Below are 20,579 nucleotides of genomic sequence, written 5' to 3'. Positions count from 1 at the left end.
GTAATGCTAATACGCATTTGTTGAGGCTGTCAGCTAAAATATCCTTAGGCAACCACTATGACGGTACCCCTGCTTCCAAAAGTCTAATCGCGAAGCAAGCGAGCGGCCGAAAGAACTACGGGACTGAATCATGCACTTTTGACTTTCTAGGATGTTAAAAAAAGACAAATAGCTCCACATAGTACCTATAATTTATGTAATACATCTCAACCTCATCACCATCTCATATCTTCAGTCCTAGGACCAGTCACGCAGACCTTCACCATGCAGTCTTGGTCACATCTCGGAGCTTCAGCACTGATGCTCGCCAACATGGTCTCAGGTCTAAACATTAAAGTTGACGCCAAGGCTGGAAAGTCTTGCGAGTATACTGCGCCTTGGCAGACTCTTCCCGAGCTTCCACCTATGCCCAAGGCCAACTTTGAGGGCACAGCACCGATTGACGGCATTGATCTATGGTACGCGGCATTCGGCGCGCCGCTCAAAGAGACTAAGGCTAAAGGCCTTAACCCTGTTGTTTTCCTCCATGGTGGCTTTGCCAACAGTGATTACTGGACCAACCAGATCAACCATTTCAAAGATCACCCATACACTTTGATCACAATCGATTCTCGAGCTCAGGGTCGTTCGTCAGATGATATTAGCCGCCCCTTAACCTATGATCTCATGACCGAGGACGTCATTGGCTTAATGGATCACCTTGGAATTGATAAGTTCTCAACTGTCGGTTGGTCTGACGGCGCATGCATTTCTTTCGACCTCGTCATGAACTTCACCTCTCGCCTCGACCGCTCCTTTGCGTTCGGCGGTACTTACAGCCCCGAGAACATCAACGCTACTGCTGCAGAGAGTCCTGTGTTCTTAGAGTATATGGAGAGAGTTCAGGAGGAGTATAAGAAGAACTCGCCATCAAAGGGTTCGTTCCATGACTTCGAGGAGAGAATGAACACGATGTGGGGAAGTCTGCCAGACTGGGATGCAAAATCCTTTGCCAAGATTCCTACGCGATACTCTGATCCTAATGCTCCCATCATATGGATTGTTGATGGTGACTCTGAGGAGGCTGTCACTCGCTCTACTCCTGGCGAGATTCATAGCTGGGTAAGTCAGCCGTTACAGAATCTTCTTTTACTTGCTGACGTGTGTATCAGATCTGGGGTTCTGACCTCGTTATCCTACCCGGAGTCAGCCACTTTGCGTAAGTCACTGCATCAAGGTATCTATGCGACATCAATTAACTTTTCACAGGTTCATGCAAGACCCAGAGACCTTCAACGTCATGGTCGAGCGTTTCCTCGAGATGCCTCGGTTCCCAGGCGAGCTATAGAGTATCACTCGACCAGAACGTCTAGTACTTGATGGCATTTAGCATAATGGTCTACGGCGGTGATGAGGAGACCATGGGCCACCATTCATTCAGTTTAAATATTTAAATACTAGAACCTAATACTTCTCGGCATACTATTTGTAATCAGCCCATCCACTTCTTCACAGTTTCCCCCGCCCAGTCACCAATAGCCCTCTTCTCTGTCCAAGCCCACTTCCCAATGGTAATAGAAGCCAAAGGCACAAGCCCGAGAGTAAACAACCCAACAAGCCATAGATCCCAGTTCTTAGCCTTGAACTGTGACATCCGCATATCAGCTGTCTGCAAATGCATCGGTCGCAGTTCCTTCTTGCCATCAAAGCGTCCTTCAGTATCGTACATGACCTCTTCGATGAGATCTGCACCTAGTTCCTTACGGCGTGATGCGGCTCTGGCGATGCGCTGCATTCGTATGCAATTTCGTTGATATGATCCATCCTTGTCCTCGGATAGCAACTTGATCTTTTGGCAGACTTCTTCTGGAGTGAAGCGGAATTTGTCAAGGGCTTCAGAGGTTCCACTTGCGACAAGGCGGGGTACGTTAGAAATCTGATCAAAGAAGAAGCCCATGGCCAGCATCGGCTTCCCGTGGTACAAGCCCTCGTTGGCACTGGAGCCACCACCGTGGGTTAGGTAGATAGCTGTGTGATCATGGTCTAAAATGGCACGCTGTGGTGCAAAGGTTGTGATGAGAAAGGATGGGTGTTCACCCTTGAACAAGGATGCAAAGGTAAAAGCTTTGCCACCTTTGTCAGTGAAGTGAAGACTGGCATCAACATCTCGACGTGCAGCCTCAGAGATGGACCAAATAACTCCATCAATGAGACCTTGGTCCATTGCAGCGACTAGTCCTTGGACGAGTTTAGCGGCATGGTCGTTAGACAGGATGATATGGGTACCAAGAGCCAAGTATAAGGTCTTCTTATGGCTCTCCAAGAAAGACTCATATGGCTCTGAGAGGGGAGGATAAGTATCGGCAAGAATAGGACCAACTGCTTGGACCAGCGGCGGAATATCCTTTGGCACCTCAAGCCCAAAGAATGAGTTGATCAGGACCAGGTAATTAGGTTTGCTTGGAGTTGGTAGCTTGTAGTTCACCCCAGCATCTTGTCTCATTTTCTTGGTCCACTTGACCCATTTGATGATTGAAGGCAACGCTTTGTAAATAACAAGCTCATTCCTGAAACGCAGCCACATCGAAGCATTCTCAGAGGTCAATGTCCCTTCAATCTGAAACCCTGGCTGACCGGGGATGTAAGAGCAAGGACACATCAAAGCCGGCATCTGAGGATACACCATGGCAATGGGGATGTTATACTGGTACAGGATATCCTTGACGGCGTCGACGAAAAAGTCAGCGACCATCATGTCAGGTTTTGTGGCAGGATCATCGACAATACGCTTCAGATGCTGATAAGTTTGTGTCCAGTACGAGTCAAACAGATACTTGGAGTCCATGACACCAGCGAAGCCCTTTGAGGCGTCCCATTCTCGCATGCGGAGATAATGAGCTTCGAGTTCTTCATCTGAAGGGCCGGGGCCCATGAGGTGAAGCTGACTGATGTACTCGTAGCCTTTTGTCCATGACTCTTGACCTTCAAGAGTTGCAAAGTCAACAACGTGGCCTCGCTGGGCAAGAACCTTTCCCAGTTCCAGAACTGGGGCTACGGACAGAAGCGTTAGCGATGGGAGGCCAAAGCCCGGTGATGGAGTCTTACCAGCGTGAGTGTAGCCGCCCACAGTAACGACCATCAAAACCTTACGAGGTGGGTTCGGAGGAGTCATGATTGCGATAGAGGCCACAGAACCAAGAGGCGCCCGTAGAGAGTACAGTTGATTCAACAGCGCATTCGTAAGGCGATGCAAAAAAGGCAGGCTGAGCTGATATCGGCGAGATGGAGATGTAGAGCGGGGGAAATAGGAAACAAGAGAAACTCGCCGAGCGGGAGATCAGCTCCATTAAATTACCCGAGAATCCCTGCCGAGAATCCTTCGGACCAACGACTTTCTCTATTGAGCTTTCGAGACTGTTGGATCGAACGATTGATGTGTCGGAAGTGGCCAGCCAATCAGAATAGCCAATGTCAATAAGCGTGGACTTCACGCGACCAGAAAATGGTGTAAGTCAAGATAGACGTCGATATAGAAGGACCAAGAGCCCAACATTGTTTCAAACTAGATAGATCCAAGCGCCTTTCGTTAGAATATTCATCATTTTATCAACTTGTCCTTATTCAACATGAACGGAAACGGCACCAACAGCCATACCAAGGGTCATAATGGCACAAACGGGGAGGCCAACGGCGCTCACAAGCCCAAAATTGACCCGAACATGCCAATCGCCATCACTGGTATCAGCACGAGATTTCCAGGTGGTGCTGATACACCTGAAGCTCTTTGGAGAATGATCTCCAAGGGCAAAAGTGCCTGGTCAAAGGTGCCCGAGGATAGATTCGTTCTGGATGCCTTTTATCATCCTGACCCAGACCGAAATGGCGCTGTGAGTTAATTGAGTTGATTGGGAGTTATATGTGCTGATACGTGTTAGATGAATGTTGTTGGTGGACATTTCTTGGATGAAGATATTGCGTGCTTTGATGCGCCCTTCTTTGGCATCAGCCGCAATGAAGCCAAGGTACGACCATCACCAGATACGCTAGCTTTACAGCATTGACGATAACAGGCTATGGACCCTCAACAAAGACTGCAGTTAGAGTCAGCCTATGAGGCTCTCGAGAACGGTCAGTCCCTCTCTCAGGCCGCTAACATAACTAACATCATCAGCCGGCATCTCAATCGACCAAGCCTCGGGCACAAAAACATCCGTCCACATTGGCGTCTTCAGCAAAGACTACGCCGACATAATGTGTCGCGACCCCGAGACTGGCCCTCTCTACCAAGCAACCGGCAACGGCCAATCCATCCTCTCAAACCGAATCTCCTACTTCTTCAACCTCAAAGGCCCCAGCGTGACCGTCGACACAGCCTGTTCCTCCTCCCTCGTGGGTCTACACCTCGCTGTCCAAGGCCTACGAATGGGTGAAGCCGAACAGGCCATCGTCGGCGGAACAAACCTCATCTTCAGCCCTGATATCATGGTTGCTATGAGTTTACTAGGCTTTTTATCCCCGGATGGAAGGTCTTATGCTTTTGATCATAGGGCGAAGGGTTATGCGAGGGGTGAAGGTATCGCGACGCTCGTTCTCAAACCGTTGGATAAGGCTGTGAGGGATGGTGATCCTATTCGCGCTGTTATTCGAGGAACGGGCGTTAATTCTGATGGGAGAACGGCGGGCATTACGCTTCCGAATGGTGATGCGCAGGCTGAGCTTATTCGTGAGGTTTATTCCAACGCTGGTCTTGATCCTGCTGAGACGGGATACTTCGAAGCGCACGGTACAGGCACCCAGGCTGGAGATCCCATGGAAGCTGGTGCTATTCATCGCGTGTTTACCGCTGATCGCCAGCGCTCTTCGCCTTTATATCTTGGGTCAATCAAGACGAATATTGGGCATTTGGAGGGTGCGAGTGGACTTGCTGGTGTCGTCAAGGCGGTGCTGTGTCTTGAGAAAGGACAGATTCCGCCGAATATGAACTTTGAGAAGCCGAATGAACGGCTTGACCTCGAGGCATGGAACATAAAGGTATCTACGACGGGCGCCGCGGCGGATCATTTTACTGACTTGGATAGGTTCCCACGGAGCTTACACAATGGCCCGCGGACGTCCCTCGCCGTGCTTCAGTCAACAGTTTCGGCTATGGCGGTACGAATGCCCACGTCGTTCTTGACGGCTACGACGAAACGCAGCACGAGATGAAGACTATAGACACAGACATCGATCGAAGAGTTTTTGTAGTTTCAGCAGGTCATCAAGAAGCAGCATCCTCGCTCTTCGCTCGCATGGCATCTTACCTCCGCGACATCCCAGCCGAGAAACACGCCCGCCTTCTTCAACAACTCGCCTACACTCTTTCCCAGCGTCGCTCTCAATTGTCCTACCGAATGGCTATCTCGGCTAGTTCTGTAGATGAACTCATTGACAACTTTGAGAACGGAAAGCTCAGTCTCGTCAAGTCGCAGAGGGTCTCGCGTCTCGGTCTCGTCTTCACGGGTCAAGGTGCACAGACGGCGCAAATGGGTGTTGGACTCATGCATCAGTATGGCGTTTTCGCCGATAGTCTGAATCGCGCTGGAGCTACTCTCAAAAACATTGGATGTACTTGGGATCTTGTTGAAGAACTCTCCAAGGATGCTGAGACAAGCCTTGTCAATGAGCCTCTGTACAGCCAACCTCTTTGCACGGCTGTGCAGATTGCGCTGGTGGACTTGCTTCGCTCGTGGGACGTTCAACCTACTGCTGTTATGGGACACTCCAGTGGTGAGATCGCAGCTGCGTATGCTGCCGGTGCTCTGTCGCAGGAAGCTGCTATGATTGCGGCATACTACCGTGGTGTCGCATCATCGAAATTGGCAGCGGACTCTAGTGTCAATGGGAGCATGGCTGCTGCTGGACTATCGCCCTATGAAGCTCAAGGATATCTTGACAAGTTGACCAGTGGAAAGCTGGTGATTGCTTGCTACAATGCGCCTTACAACGTCACCCTCTCTGGAGATGCTCCCGCTCTCGATGAGCTTGAGTCTCTACTGCAAGACACAGGCGTCTTCTTCCGCCGTCTCAAGGTTCCTGTCGCGTATCACTCTCATCACATGCAGCAGATCGCCGACGTTTATCGCAAGTCCCTCGAATCTCTTCCCAAGCCTTCAGCGAGTGACTCAGACGTGCAGTTCTACTCTTCCGTTACTGGCACATTGACGCCCATATCTGAACTCAACGCTGAGTACTGGGTCCGAAACATGACGTCATCAGTCCAGTTCACGTCTTCTCTGAAGAGCATGTGTCTCGGCCTCAAGCCAGATGGGAAGCGTCTTACTCGTGGTAACAAGATGAACGTGCAGATGCTGGTTGAAGTTGGTCCTCACTCTACCCTCGCTGGCCCCATCAAGAGCATCCTCAAGGATCCTTCGTTCAGCAGCAAGGCACAGCTCCCCTACACCTCTTGTCTTGTCCGCAAAGAAGATCCTCTCAGTACTGTTCAGAAAGCTGCGGGTGAATTGTTTATGAACGGATACGCCGTCAATCTCGCGCGCATCAACGAGCCAATTGATGGTCCTTGTCCTCGCGTCCTCCCCGATCTTCCGCCATATCCTTGGAACCACTCACAGCGATACTGGCATGAATCTCGAATCAGTAAGAACTATCGTCTGCGAGACCAGCCTCGCAAGGATCTCATCGGCGCACCAGTGTCTGATTGGAACCCGACTGAACCCCGCTGGCGAGGCTTCATCCGTCTGTCTGAACTCCCTTGGATCAAGGATCACAAGGTGGAGGGAAAGATTCTCTACCCGGCCGCTGGCATGATCACCATGGCTGTTGAAGCGATGCGACAATTGGCTGATGCTGATCAAGTCACCGAGTTTGAGCTGCGCGACATCCAGATCGGCAAGGCGATTATGATTAGTGAGGAAGACGGAGATTTGGAGACCATGTTCACCGCACGACCGTGGGGTACTTCTGCTGTCGAGTCTTCCAATCATTGGTGGGAGTTCCGACTCTTCACTGTTAGCGAAAACGAAGGCTGGAGTGAGCACTGCCGTGGTTGTATCGCTGCTGTGAAGGGCTACTCCTCTGGCGACCTCGGCGGTGCCAAAGAAACGAAGCTCCGCGCTGAGACATCGCACAATCTCGTCGCTCAACATGAAGAAGCTTGCGACGACGCTGTCAATACTCGTCGTATGTACGATGACCTCGCACACGTCGGTCTCTACTACGGTCCTTCATTCCAGAACATCTCCAACCTTGGAAGCGCCAAGAAGCAACCTCTCGTGTACGCCAACGTTACAGTCCCCGACACAGCAGAACTCATGCCTCACAAGTTTGAGTTCCCTCATCTTCTACACCCTGTCACTCTCGACTCTGTGCTGCAGACAATCTTCCCCGCTCTGGCATCTGGCGACAAGGATTTGTCCAGTCCTCTTGTACCTACGTTCATCAAGCGAATGATGGTTGCCAACAGGCCCTGCAGTTCGCCCGGACAGATCCTTAAGGTCGCCTCATCAGCGCTGTGGAAGGGCTTCCGACACGCAGATGCTGACATCACTGCGCTGGATACTAGTCATGGCCTGGCGATGATTGAGATTCAGGGCTTGCGATGCTCTTCAATCGCGCACATGGTCGCTGCCGACACTAACACCGACAACCGTAAGCTCTGCTTCAATATGATCTGGGATGACGACCTCAGTCTCTTGGAGGCCAAAAACCTCAACAAGGTCCTTCCATCAACGGCTGCGACCGACGAGATCTCAGCTGAGATTCGCGACATGGAGACTGCAGCGTTCTTATACATGAAGAAAGCTGTTGAGACTCTCAAGCCAGAGGAACGCGCTAACATGTCTTCGCACCACCGTTTGTTCTACGATCAAATGGTCGGGGTCTGTCAGCGTGCTGAGAAGAAGGACTTTGCTCTTCAGTCCTCATCTTGGGAGTCTCTCTCTGATGATGAACGTCAAGACTTGGCGAAGAAGGTTGCTTCATTCAGCGCTGAGGGTGAAATGATCTGTCGCATGGGCGAGAATCTCGTTCCAATTCTTCGCCAAGAAGCCGATCCTCTCACTCTTATGCTAGAGAACGATCTTCTTTACGATCTCTATCGTACTGCCCTGGGTACCGACCGCTGCTACGAGCAGATGTCAAAGGTCATCCAGAAGCTCTCCCACAAACAACCCGATCTCAAGATCCTCGAGATTGGAGCTGGTACAGGCGGTGCGACGAAGCCTATCCTCCAGACGCTTGGTGGCCATGAGCCTGGATCGTACCCTCGCTTTGCACAGTATGACTTCACCGATATCTCGAGTGGGTTCTTCGAGAAGGCTCAAGAGAACTTCAAAGCCTGGGCTCCATTCGTAAATTTCAAACGTCTCGACGTTGAGGGCAACTTGCAAGATCAGGGCTTTGCATTTGGGTCTTACGACGTCATCATCGCAGCCAACGTTCTTCACGCCACGGGCACAATGAAGAAGACGATGCAGAACGTACGCAACCTTCTGAAACCAGGTGGCAAGCTCATCCTCATGGAAGTAACGCATCTTCTTCTTCGTGGTTCTGTCATCTTTGGCAACCTGCCCGGCTGGTGGCTCGGCGCAGGTGAAGGCCGTACTCATGGACCTACACTGACTGAAGAGTCGTGGTCTGACCTCTTGCGCGACACTGGATTCTCAGGACTGGATATTTGTCTGAGAGACTTCCCTGACTATGAGGAGTGTATGTACAGTGTCATCGTCACTACTGCTGAACGGGAGGAGAAGAGCACTTACCCGTCTGCTGTCATTGTGGACTCTTTTGGATGTAATGGTGTAGCGACGAAGCAATTGATTCAAGGCTTGACGAACCTGACTGGTGCTCAGCCGGAGGTCTGTAGTCTGGATGACTACGCTTCGACTGATATTTCTGACAAGGTCTACGTCTGTCTCGATGAGATTGTCCAGCCAATTGTCCACCAGATTGACGAAGCCAAGTTTCTCAAGGTCCGCAGCATTGTTTCATCCAGCAAAGGTCTTCTTTGGGTTTCGCGCAACGGCGCAACTGGCGAAACTCTCCCTGAAGTCAGTCTTATGACTGGGCTCGCTCGATCCATCCGCTCAGAGGATCAGACCAAGCGCCTCGTCACCCTCGACCTCGACAACGGTGCCTCTCAAACAGCCTCAGACGCTGCCAGCACCATCCTTGACGTTTTTCAGGGTCTTTTCCGTCGCGAGGATGACATTTCCAAAAATGACTGGGAGTTTCGCGAGCGCGATGGTCGGCTTATGATTCCCCGAGTTATTGAGGACGTTTCAGCTAACCAGTACATCGCGCACGAGACTCAAGAGCCTGTACCTGAACTACAGCCCTTCCATCAGCCTGGAAGGCCCCTGAAGCTCGAGATTGGTATCCCCGGATTGCTCGATACGCTCCGCTTCAAGGATGACCCAACCTTTGAGGCGCCAATCGGCGATGATGAGGTCGACATTCGCGTCGCTGCATCTGGTGTCAACTTCCGCGATATCATGGTCGCCATGGGTCAGCTTGTCGACAACTTCCTCGGCTGTGAATGCAGTGGTACCATCACTCAAGTCGGCTCCAACGTCACGCACCTCAAACCGGGCGATCGCGTCTGTACCTGGACCCTCGGCTGTTACAGCACATACGTCCGTAACCCCGCCACCCTCGTGCAGAAGATCCCCGACGAAATGGCCTTTGAGGTCGCTGCCTCTCTCCCCATCGTGTACTGCACAGCTTACTTCGCCATCATCGACACTGCAAGACTTCAGAAGGGTGAGAGGATTCTGATTCACGCTGCGGCAGGTGGTGTAGGCCAGGCTGCTATCATGCTGGCCAAGATGGTCGGCGCAGAGATTTACGCGACTGTTGGAACAGCTGATAAGCGGAGGTTCTTGATCGAGACGTATGGTATTCCTGATGATCATATCTTCTCTAGTCGCGATAGCTCTTTTGCCGATGGTATCCGGCGCATGACGAATGGGAAGGGCGTTGAAGTTGTACTTAATTCGCTGGCGGGTGAGTTACTTCGTGAGACGTGGCATTGTATCTCAATGTTTGGGCGCTTCATTGAGATTGGCAAGCGGGATATCGAGATCAACACGAAGCTCGAGATGACGCCCTTCATTCGCAACGTCACTTTTGCCTCTGTTGATCTCACAGTCATCTTCCGTCATCGCAAGCCGCTCGGTGCCGCTGCCCTCAACTCAGTGATGGATCTTCTCCGAGAGAACAAGGTTCACGAGATCAGTCCCATCACTACATACCCGGTCTCCCAAATTGAGGATGCCTTCCGAGTCATGCAAGCTGGTAAGCATCTAGGCAAACTCATCATCACAGCGGGCGCAGACGATCTTGTCAAGGTTCTTCCCAAGAGTGAAGAGACTCTTCAATTGCCCGCTGACGCCTCATACCTTCTCGTGGGTGGTCTTGGAGGTTTGGGTCGAGCCACCTCTGCTTGGCTTGCTGAGCATGGTGCCAAGAACCTTATCTTCGTCTCGCGATCGGGAACTTCCAAGCCTGAAGCAGCCGCACTAGTTGAAAGCCTTGAGAAGAATGCCGTCAATGTCGCTGTTCTTCAGTGCGATGTGTCAGACTATGAGAAGCTCTCTGCTAGTGTTCACGATGCTCTCAAGACGATGCCTCCAATTCGAGGTCTCATCCATGGTGGAATGGTTCTCAACGTAAGTTCATCCCCAAGCATTCGCATCAAAAATGTTTCACTGACAATTACAGGACTCCATCTTCGAAGCCATGTCCTATGCTCAATACCAAGATGCAATCCGTCCCAAGGTCACTGGAACCATCAACCTCCACAACCTCACCAAGCATATGCCCCTCGACTTTTTCATCATGCTCTCCTCAGCCGCTGGTGTCGTCGGTAACTCGAGTCAAGCCAACTACGCAGCCGGCGGTGCATTCCAAGATGCCTTTGCTCACTTCCGCACCGAACAAGGTCTTCCAGCTGTGACTCTAGATCTCGGTGGCATTGACGACGTTGGCTTCGTCGCTGAGAATGCAGACTACGTCGTCAACCTTGAGAGATGGGGTTACTTGACCATTTCTCAGGCCGAGTTCTTCTCCATGATCAAGCAGGCTATTCTTCAGCCCCAGCGCTCTGCCACGAACTGTCAAGTCGTTACTGGCCTTGGTACTCAGGGCATGGCTGAAGAAGGTAGCGACGCAAGTCCCGATGAACTACCATTCTGGTTCCGCGATGCCAAGTTCTCTCATCTTCTCCAAATGGGCAGAAAGCAAGTCCACGACACAGACTCAGAGAATGGCCTACGCCTCACCGAGTCAATTCCTGCAGCCGAGTCTCTCGCTGAAGCTACTAATCTCATCTGCGACGCCATAATTGAGAAGATGGCCAAGATGCTGGGCATACCTGCTGAAGGCATTGACGCATCTCAGTCTATGGCTGCTTATGGACTGGACTCGCTTGTGGCGGTTGAGTTGAGGAATTGGCTGTTTAGAGAAGCCAAGGCGGATGTAGCAGTGTTTGAAGTCCTTGGTAAGGGCTCGCTGAATGCACTGGCGGGTGATATTGCGCTCAAGAGTAAGATTCTTCCTGCTGCACTGCGCAAGGAGGCACAGGATGGCGATGCTTGATTAGGGTCTTGTGATAGTTACTTGGGTAATTGACTGGCGTTATCGGTGTTGGCTTGTTGTTGTATCTATAGATTCAGTTAACAATTCATCATAATGGAGTTTCCATAGTATCTTTGATATTGGTTATCCTGAACTATTCTCCTCTTATAACACGTTTATTGCTTACTGGCTACGATGATCCTGTCTGCCATTGCAGGTAGCGTTTCAGCCACCACATCCAGCTCTCCATATATCTCGGAGAGGTATTCACCCTCCAATATCGTACTGTAAGCAGTATTGAACCTACAGCATCGCATGTTAGTAATGTCCCATACGTAGCCCTTTCAGATGACTTACCCAACAGACTGCGCCCCAGACGCGTCCCAAAGATGCGCAGCCGCGAACCAAGGCTTTGACTCAGAAGTAGAAACCCTGTTCAAAATAGGTTTATATGCCTCAGGGCATGGCTTCGCCATTCCATCCGTATCGCAAGACAGTAGATTCTCAGCCGGCAGGCCAACTCCAGCCTTCGAGAAATATCCCCCTACACGGGAGATATCCCCAGTCGTGAAGCACCTGACGATAAAGCCCGCATCGCGAAGCTTCTGAATACACTCTGCAGCTCCATCCCTAAGCTTCAATTCCTTGAACTCATTAATTAAGTAGGCAACATCCTCTGCAGTTGCAAAGGAGCGGGGATTCTCAATGCCAGCATAATGAAGACAGCGGTAGAACAGAGCTTCAAAAAGCTTGAGGAACTGCACATATTGGCCGTGGAGCGAGAGGTATGTGTACTCTCGCTCTGCCATCTCTAGCCAGCATAGCCCGAGGAGCGTTGGCTGAATGCCCTGGAGGATGAGCTTATGGCCCAGGCGCTTTTTGATGGCTTCGTAGAGATGCTCATAGCTGACGAGGGTGCCGACCACATCGAAGACAACGTTTTTGCTGAAGGTAGCCATTATATCTGAGATATCTTGATAGTGCTATCGATAGAAAGAGATAAATAAGGCTCAATCTGGTTCCTACACAGCGTTTGGCTAATTTTGTGACGGGGATTAAATAGTAGGTTTGTCGCTATCAATCAGAGCATGTGGACGTATCTTCCCCGCATTAGGATGTAACATGGAATCGTCCATGCGACATCAAAGTCCTTTGGAACTTTATCAATCAGTCGTTTGCTTCCCGGCTTTGGATGGCTAGGTCAGAGGAGTCCGGACTGGCTGCATAATCTTTTGATTGATAATTGAACCGGACTGCTCTCACCGGGCCCATCACTTCTAGGACTTGATGCCTTGTTACTAACACACGAACGGCTATCACGGACCGGAAATCAACTCCCTCCAAGGATTATCTCAGATTGACAATATTTCGTCGCATCTGTAACTTGTCCATCTTTGTGACAACTTTTGGGAGGTCTTGTACAGCAAGTACAATGAGACGAGGATATCACATCGACCGAACCTGGGACAATACTTCTAACGCTGGTTTGCAAATCATATCATAAGCTCCATAACCATCCTATATCTAAAATCAAGGCTATACCCTTTTCTAGAATCTCGGGAAATCCTCAGCAATCTCTGTATATCCATAAGCTGGTACTGGAGGCTAGTCTACCGTGGGGACACTCAAACATCTCTCACAACTTAGCATTTTAACCTATATAGAAGTAGCCACCGTTACTATACCTGCCCGACATAGTCAATATTGAGACCTTGAAAGGCTAAGCCCAGGTATGTATACCCCAGTTCATATGTTTCAGGGCCAACCATGCAGTCAGCCAGAGCTAAACACGATGAATACTAGTGAGTGCAGCAATCAGACTTATTTCCAGTGCCACCAGCCGGGACCGCCAAGTCCTGGAAAGTTCAAGTTCATACTTGTTAGCCACTATGAGACCGATGATGACAGATGATGATTATTTGTCCTGGAGCATTGGCTATGAAAGCTTCACAATTTCCTCAGATCACGGTCCCATGTATCAAGCCGGATTGACGATGCCGGCCCTGTTCTCAGCTTATCAGTCGCTGCTACCATGTAAAAAGAAGGCGCACTTTTGGCTATATTACTTCCGTAGCAGCAAAATCAACAGCGGGGAACAGATTGCAATATGGGATTCAGTAACATTTACTAAGACGTATTGGGAATTGATGCAACATACTAGTTTCTTGGGCGCTAAATGGTCTGCCGATCGAACCCACCGGATCAAAACTACTGCTTCGGGTTACGGCCTTTTCATGGGGGTTAGGCGCATGAGATTTATACGCTAGCCGAGGACCTCTTCGGTAGGTAGGTTTGTGTTGGCGAGATCTATTAGCAATGTAACCTTACAGAGTGAGCAGCAAATACCGGACGTTCGGTAAATATTTTGACTTTGAGGAGTAACAGAGTGAAATGAACATTGGTATTAAGCAACGAGTAGTTCAGTCAGGATCAAGACGTAGTCTTCAATAATCGCCATTTGTTTATGTCTGCTATACATCCTGCTTATAAAGCACTATCTACAATTTTGCTCCTTCTCTCCTCTGCACGGTCTTCCATGTGTCCAGTATAGCGTTGTTGGGACTATCCAGCCTTTCCTGAGTAGCCTTGTAGAGTTTTGGTATACCTGTCTTCTCGTAGCTCAAGCCCTCCATCACCATAGATGCCACGCCTTTCGCTGACAGGAAGATCTGCGGCATACCGTGTCCGTTGAAGCCAGCAAGCATATACTGATTCTGTCTTCCAGGGACAGCACCGACATGGGGTAAGCCATCAGATGAGTAGCCCATAACTGGTCCAAACGTCAGTAACTCTTCAACCCAGAGAGGTATGTCAACTCACCTCCAGTCCAAACCTTGGACGTATACGCGCCACTACCCTCCCACCCGTGGAATACGCGCTGCATATATCCATCGAAGTAATTCTTCGCAGACTCAATTAACTGGTCATCGTTGGCATTGTTGTACCAGCTCGGCAGATCATGGTAGTACACTGATCGTGCCCCACCAACAATAATGCTACCGTCAAGCCTGGGGATCAGGTACTCGTACTTGGTATCAGACCAGCGAATAATGTATGAGTTGGGTAGTAAAGACGCCGGGGTCTTGGCGGGCTTGATGTGACTGCAGATGCCCCGCACTGGGACGATCTTTTCCGCGAACTCGGATAAGATGGACGATGTGTACGCGTTAGTCGCAAAGATGATCTTTGCAGCGCGAACCGAACCGCGAGGAGTCATCAATGTCAGATAGCTATCCTTGTCAGGCTTTTCAGTAACTGCAGTGACTGGTGTGTTGGTCTGCAGATTGACATTGGCATCAACAGCCTTGGACAGCAGTTGGAGAATGAGCTTGTATGGCCAGCAGTGGCCTGCCGTGTAAGAAAAGCAGCCTTTGGCTCCCTTGACACCTGATAGCTACAATACTGAGTGTGAGTACTATTTCAGGTATGCAGTGGAAATCGGATATTGCTTACCCTTTCAGCTTCAGCACCTTGAGCAAAATAAACATCTTGCATAACGGAAACGCCATTCTGTCTGAGAGCATCTACTCCCGCTTTTATCTTGTCCAGTATGGCATCTGACATAAGCGCATCAACAGCACGGGTATAGACAAAGTCGCAGTCGACGCCCTCTTGCTCGATAGTCTTTTTGACAGCAGCAAGATTCTTGGCCTCGAACTTTGCAGCCTCAGCTGCAGCTTCGATGCCGTAAGTAGCCAGAAGATTCGCTGGTCTGTTGTACGGGTCGGGCTTCAAATGGCCGCCTGCATCAAAAATTATCAACGCAGAACCTTTCAGCAACAAGACTAAAGATCACCTACCATTACGCCCGGTGGCTCCCGAGCAAGCTTGGCGTGCTTCAAAAATCGCAATCTTGGGCGCAGGAACGCCTCGAGCTTTGCATTGCTCGAGAATATGATAGACTGTCGCGACGCCTGCGTAGCCAGCACCAATAATGGCAATGTCGACTTGGGCAGGGAGTTCGGGTGTTGAGCGATGGTTATCGAGAGGATGCGGCTCTGACCTCCAAAAGGAAGTCGTGGCGTTGTCAACAGGAAGGGGAGAAGGCGACATAGTAGTTGATTGTGGCTGAATGGATTGTGGACTGGTATCTTGGTTTACTTGTTATCTGTCTGTTGAAGAACAAGGTAGTCAAATGTTTGGTAAAATAGGTGTAAGCAGTCGGTAACCCCCGCTTTATTGACCTGGTACTGCCTCTGATAAACAATGTAAATGTAGCCCACGGTGGTAGCAAGACAAAGAGATTACAAGCAACAATGCACCTTACGGGCGAAGCACAAAGGCAAACTCTACTATTTGCATTCAAAGCCCGATAACGTGCGATCAGTTGACCGGCCCGGTTGTTTCGGCAGTAAAGACGTTTCTCTCAAGAGCTTGTCAACGTAGTACAATCTCTCTCCCATATTGCCCCACACAAATTCTACGATAAAATAAGATTTAAACCCAGATAACTACTAAAGAATTGTCCAGCCATCACCGGCCCGGTCTTGATACAGGGCGAAGCTCGGTGGCAACGAGGGTATCTACTGTTACATACCCTATACGGCCGATGAGCATGTAACAGGATAGCACGGCAATCTAGTGCCTGATAGCTGAACCAAATCTGGGTGTACCCCGCGACAAGCAGTTAAACCGGCCAACGCGGGGCAAACCTCCCACTGCTACCCTATGCCATGAGTAGTGAGGTTGTACTCCTAAGTTGGTAGGCTGGTAGCCAATGATATATATGCTATTACTGTTCTTCACCAGAAGAATCATTGAATATGAGTTGAAGCCCTTCTTGCCCGCGATACCATTTCTTGTCATATAAACGGAATAGTATCATTCGTAACATGGCGACTTCAGTCCCTAGTTAAAGACGATACCAAGATTAGCGGACATAATGATCTTGCTCCAACTACTAGCAACATCGATGGGGAAGTCCTCGACGCAGGAATTGACTATGGATACCACAATGCTTCAAACTTCACTAAGATCTACAGGAGCGTTTTGTTCCAAATGATTCTTCTTGGACTGTAAGTTGTCATGTCCTCCACACCACTGTTCACTAATCCTTGTATACTCCCAGTCTCTCATGTGTTGGTCCAGCCATGTCTGATGCTATTTCTAACCTGGGAGGCGGTGGTCTCTCCACCCCATATCTGGCAAACTTGGCGACCTCTCTGAACTACACGGCTGGCTGTCTGCTTACTCTCTTCGGCGGCCCATTGATCAACAAGTTTGGTATCAAGTGGTCCTGCATCATAGCAGCGGTGGGGATGCCTCTTTCCGGTTCTGCGTACTATGTATGCGCAAAGTACCGTGTAAATTGGTATCTCATCTTTGCAAAGGTAAATCTGGCAACCTATATCTAAATTCGGTCTGCCATCGCTGATAGGCTTTATAGATACTGACAGGATTCACCTATGGCTTTTTATACGTCCCAGAGTCTACGGCCATGTTGTCATATCCCCTCGCAAACGACAGAGGCTTCTATCTAGGTGAGCAACCTCCAAGCCCTGTATAAGGAAGCTACTGACAGCTTAACCAGGTGTCTGGTCTGCCATACGGAACTCGGGTAGCGTCATTGGAGGCGCCATCAGCTTTTCCAATAATCACAGCGACTCCAAAGCGGGAGGTGTTGCGTGGTCTACCTACCTCGTCTTTATTGCCTTCGGTACGTCGCACTCATCAAAGACCACCTGTAAAGCGTCTAACGAGAGTCCGATAGAATGTAACGGCCTGGTTTGAGCATTCTTGCTATCACCCACTAGACGGGTCCGACGTCATGATAGCACCAAAGTTCCTATATCCCAGAGAGCCAGCTGGAAGCAAGAATTCTCTGCCTTGTGGAAGCACTTACAGCGCAGAAAGGTGAGTTGTTCTGTAGTTGTATTCGCGAGCACTTGCTGATATTAGAATCGAGACTTGGCTTATGGCTTTACCTGCCTTCTACTCTTTCTTTTGTGGCGGAACGATGGGCACCTACCTCTCGTTGCACTCTTCAGTGCGGGCGCGAGCATTGTCTTCTCTTCTCCTCCGTAAGTACACAATCGACTAATCCTGAGCGCAAAATGATAATCTGGTATCACCCATTAGCGACCCTGTCCATCATAGAGGTGATGGCCTATGGAAAGCTTCTAGACAGGACCCGCTGGTCTCAGACCAAGAGAGCATGGATCTCTTTTGCCTGTTGGTTGATTCCACAGGCGGCCTGCTTCATCTGGATTGGTATCGAGTATGCGAAGTTTGTTCGAAGGAAACTCGAAAACGCTCTGGACTATGAAACGTATGCTCCTCCTTGGCCCTGTATTTTCTCTTGCACTGATTACTGATGTGTATTTTCTCAAAGCAACACCAGGAGATGGGCTGAAGCCTACCTCCCATATTTGATAATGCAGTCAACTAGCTACGTATGCCAGTTATCTCTATACTGGATCCTCGGGACTTTCTCCACCAACGCCGGTTCCTCTGCCCGCTCAGGCGGTTTGTTCCGAGCCTTTGAGACCGCTGGACAAACTGTATCATACGCCATAAATTCTCACAGCGACTCTGATGCCAGCATTCCCTTTTATGTCCACGCTGCGATCCAATGCCTCACTGTTCCTTGCATGGTGTTCCTCATTCGGCTGGTCCCTGAAGCGCCTGCTGCCACCGATATAGACGCGGAGCCAGTCATTGAGGGCGTACTTGATAACAAGCAGGTCACTTGAGCCGCCAGACTATGAGGACTTTCGGGGGAACTTGAGTAAGGAGGTTCATTTATAATGAAAACTGCAATCCTGTATATTTATCGGAAGTCTGTATCTGAACTTTGCTCTTCTAAATGAGAATTGGTTATCTTCTTTGCTTAGTATGTGCGTAAGTTTGAGAGTCTATGCATAAAACAGAGAAGGGCCACAGCCTTGGTGTCTGACTCATCTACAACATGACAAAACGGCGAGGTAGAATAGATTGGGAACATCGAAGTCGACCCAGCGGCGTCTGCAATATTACTAGCGATATGAAATCGGCAGCCTGTGATGTGGTGTGAATGATGTCCCCATGTCGCGTTGATGCAAAAGTGAATCTAAGACAAAGAAGACTCAGCAGTTTAGTACGAATCTGTTGCTAATACAGTATGACATACGAAAAAGAGCTCATCACTCGGTTCAACCCAAACACGCCTCTCACAAGGAACTATGTAGCTATCGCCTATAGCTTGGACATATCCTCAACAGTCAAAGTGCCTGTTTTCTGGATAAGGTATTCCTCAATAGCCACGTCCTTGCCTGCTTCTTTCCCATAGCCCGACATCTTGATTCCACCAAATGGAGACTCGGCACAAGAAGCGTTGCCTGTAGAGAGTTGTTAGTCTTAATTGACAGCTAAGTGACAGGAATAAACATACCAGTATTCATCCCAATCATTCCAGCCTCTAGGCTTTCCAAAAGCCTCCATGTTCGGGAGACGTCTTTAGTGAAGAAGTAGGATGCTAAGCCCATCGACGTGTCATTTGCCTTTTGCACAACCTCCTCTTCGGTTTCGAACTTGTACAGGCCCAGTACAGGTCCAAAAATCTCTTCTTGAGTTGTGAGCATATCCGAGGTCATGCCCGAGATAATAGTTGGCTCGAAAAAGTACCCATTCAGATTCTCTGGCTGTTTACCACCACACAGAATGTTTCCACCTTTGCTGACCGCATCTTGGACATGTTTCTTGACCTTATCAACACCACGAGCAGTAGTTAGTGGCCCCATAGTGGAGCAGGACTCAGCTCCATGTCCCAAGCGAATCTTGCCGGTGGCCTCGAGCATCATCTGCGCAAACTTGTCGTAAACGCCGCTCTGGACATAGACTCGATTGGCATGGGTGCATGCTTGGCCTGCGGTTCGCCACTTGAGTATCATAAGAGCTGCGACTGCTTGTTCAAGATCGCCGTCATCAAAAATAATGAAAGGACAATTTCCACCCAACTCCATAGTGACCTTCTTCAACCCGCCACTGCAATGCCTTGCGATGATACTGCCTACAGAAGTACTACCCGTGAAGGTGACCTTGTGGACGAGCGGATGCTTGCAGAGTGTCTCGCTGACCGATGGGGTATTAGCGTTATCAGTTGAGATAACGTTCAGCACTCCAGGGGGCAGACCCGCGCGAAGGGCGAGGTCTGCCAGAGCCATAACACTAAATGGTGTTTCGGGTGATGGTTTGACAATCATGGTACATCCTGCGGCTAGTGCGGCTGAAACTTTGCGGATAATCATGGCAACAGGGAAGTTCCAGGGGACGAGGGCAACACATACACCGATTGGCTGCTTGATGACAAAAGTTCGACGGTCAGATATAGCGGGTTGAGCAATGGAGCCTCTGATACGCTCAGCCTCGCCGGCGAACCACCAAGCGAAGCCAAGGGCATAATCAACCTCACCTACAGCCTCTGCCATCGGTTTTCCGGTTTCGAAGACGACGATCTTGGCGATGTCTTGTCGTGCATTTGTAATTAGCTCATGCCACTTGAGAAGGATCTTGGCTCGTTGGCGAGGATTGACATGGCGGTAGCTTTGGAAGGCAGCGTGTGACGATTCAACATATTTGTCAACATCGGAGACTTTGTTGGTGGGACTGGCCGCCCAGATGTGACCAGAGCCAGGATCTGCAAAACATTGTATGAGCTTGTGTTCTTTCTTTGCTTTCTGCTCATGCTGGCATAAGCTTACCTTCAACGCTAAAACGTTCTCCAGACTGAGATTGGACCCATTGGCCGTCTAACAGCGATTCTTCGTGAAGAAGAGACGAATCGTCAAGCTGTAAGGCATTTGTTAGTCTTGGGCCAGCATGTATCGGTTTTTGAAAAGGGACAAGACCTTGAAAGGTAAGTTTCGTGTCATGTTGCTATTGTGAATAGTGAATACTCGAATGTTGAAGTCGATGAGGGTATACACAAGATTACTTTGGACATCAAATGGACTTAAATAATCTACCCATAGTCTAAGCTGAGGCCGTATTAAGGAGATGAAAAGTGCGACCGGCTCTGTCACAATGTACGGTAACAGCCTTCTCTCACA

At 49.8% G+C, this 20,579-nt stretch overlaps 7 protein-coding genes across 7 annotated transcripts; 3 read left to right on the top strand and 4 right to left on the bottom strand.

The window, feature by feature from the left end:
• The first annotated feature begins 229 nt into the window (after positions 1 to 229).
• On the top strand, positions 230 to 1,363 carry FOBCDRAFT_321134 (Alpha/Beta hydrolase protein). Its single transcript, XM_054705215.2, has 3 exons — positions 230 to 1,101; positions 1,152 to 1,198; positions 1,249 to 1,363. Exons 1-3 carry the CDS (start codon positions 265 to 267, stop codon positions 1,325 to 1,327), a joined length of 963 nt encoding a protein of 320 aa, XP_054561190.1. The 5' UTR covers positions 230 to 264; the 3' UTR covers positions 1,328 to 1,363.
• A 12-nt stretch (positions 1,364 to 1,375) lies between these two features.
• Positions 1,376 to 3,275, bottom strand: FOBCDRAFT_185789 (uncharacterized protein). Its single transcript, XM_031185531.3, has 2 exons — positions 3,085 to 3,275; positions 1,376 to 3,030 (listed from the first exon to the last, which is right to left on the bottom strand). Exons 1-2 carry the CDS (start codon positions 3,149 to 3,151, stop codon positions 1,472 to 1,474), a joined length of 1,626 nt encoding a protein of 541 aa, XP_031036666.2. The 5' UTR covers positions 3,152 to 3,275; the 3' UTR covers positions 1,376 to 1,471.
• Positions 3,276 to 3,605: 330 nt separating this feature from the next.
• Positions 3,606 to 11,691, top strand: FOBCDRAFT_321132 (uncharacterized protein; the record flags this gene model as incomplete). Its single annotated transcript, XM_031185532.3, has 6 exons — positions 3,606 to 3,866; positions 3,915 to 4,001; positions 4,050 to 4,107; positions 4,151 to 5,010; positions 5,058 to 10,646; positions 10,699 to 11,691. 6 exons carry the CDS (start codon positions 3,606 to 3,608, stop codon positions 11,572 to 11,574), a joined length of 7,731 nt encoding a protein of 2,576 aa, XP_031036667.2. The 3' UTR covers positions 11,575 to 11,691.
• Positions 11,692 to 11,729: 38 nt separating this feature from the next.
• On the bottom strand, positions 11,730 to 12,512 carry FOBCDRAFT_276164 (HAD-like domain-containing protein; the record flags this gene model as incomplete). Its single annotated transcript, XM_054705214.1, has 2 exons — positions 11,730 to 11,856; positions 11,911 to 12,512. 2 exons carry the CDS (start codon positions 12,510 to 12,512, stop codon positions 11,730 to 11,732), a joined length of 729 nt encoding a protein of 242 aa, XP_054561189.1.
• Positions 12,513 to 14,051: 1,539 nt separating this feature from the next.
• Positions 14,052 to 15,606, bottom strand: FOBCDRAFT_276163 (FAD dependent oxidoreductase; the record flags this gene model as incomplete). Its single annotated transcript, XM_031185533.2, has 4 exons — positions 14,052 to 14,323; positions 14,374 to 14,947; positions 15,007 to 15,296; positions 15,354 to 15,606. 4 exons carry the CDS (start codon positions 15,604 to 15,606, stop codon positions 14,052 to 14,054), a joined length of 1,389 nt encoding a protein of 462 aa, XP_031036668.2.
• Positions 15,607 to 16,226: 620 nt separating this feature from the next.
• On the top strand, positions 16,227 to 18,245 carry FOBCDRAFT_203660 (uncharacterized protein; the record flags this gene model as incomplete). The annotated part of the gene is made up of 9 exons (XM_059609075.1): positions 16,227 to 16,233; positions 16,406 to 16,568; positions 16,622 to 16,883; positions 16,940 to 17,033; positions 17,084 to 17,209; positions 17,307 to 17,406; positions 17,452 to 17,573; positions 17,677 to 17,821; positions 17,885 to 18,245. 9 exons carry the CDS (start codon positions 16,227 to 16,229, stop codon positions 18,243 to 18,245), a joined length of 1,380 nt encoding a protein of 459 aa, XP_059465231.1.
• A 442-nt stretch (positions 18,246 to 18,687) lies between these two features.
• On the bottom strand, positions 18,688 to 20,459 carry FOBCDRAFT_185784 (Aldehyde/histidinol dehydrogenase). The gene is made up of 4 exons (XM_054705212.2): positions 20,379 to 20,459; positions 20,232 to 20,319; positions 18,923 to 20,167; positions 18,688 to 18,869 (listed from the first exon to the last, which is right to left on the bottom strand). The coding sequence occupies exons 1-4, from the start codon at positions 20,400 to 20,402 to the stop codon at positions 18,727 to 18,729; spliced, it is 1,500 nt and encodes a 499-aa protein (XP_054561187.1). The 5' UTR covers positions 20,403 to 20,459; the 3' UTR covers positions 18,688 to 18,726.
• Positions 20,460 to 20,579: the final 120 nt, after the last annotated feature.

Source organism: Fusarium oxysporum, chromosome VI, assembly GCF_013085055.1.
Source record: "Fusarium oxysporum Fo47 chromosome VI, complete sequence".
Taxonomy (NCBI): Eukaryota; Fungi; Ascomycota; class Sordariomycetes; order Hypocreales; family Nectriaceae; genus Fusarium; species Fusarium oxysporum.
Note: the sequence above shows the minus strand (reverse complement) of the source record. Positions and strands in the feature narration are given on the sequence as shown.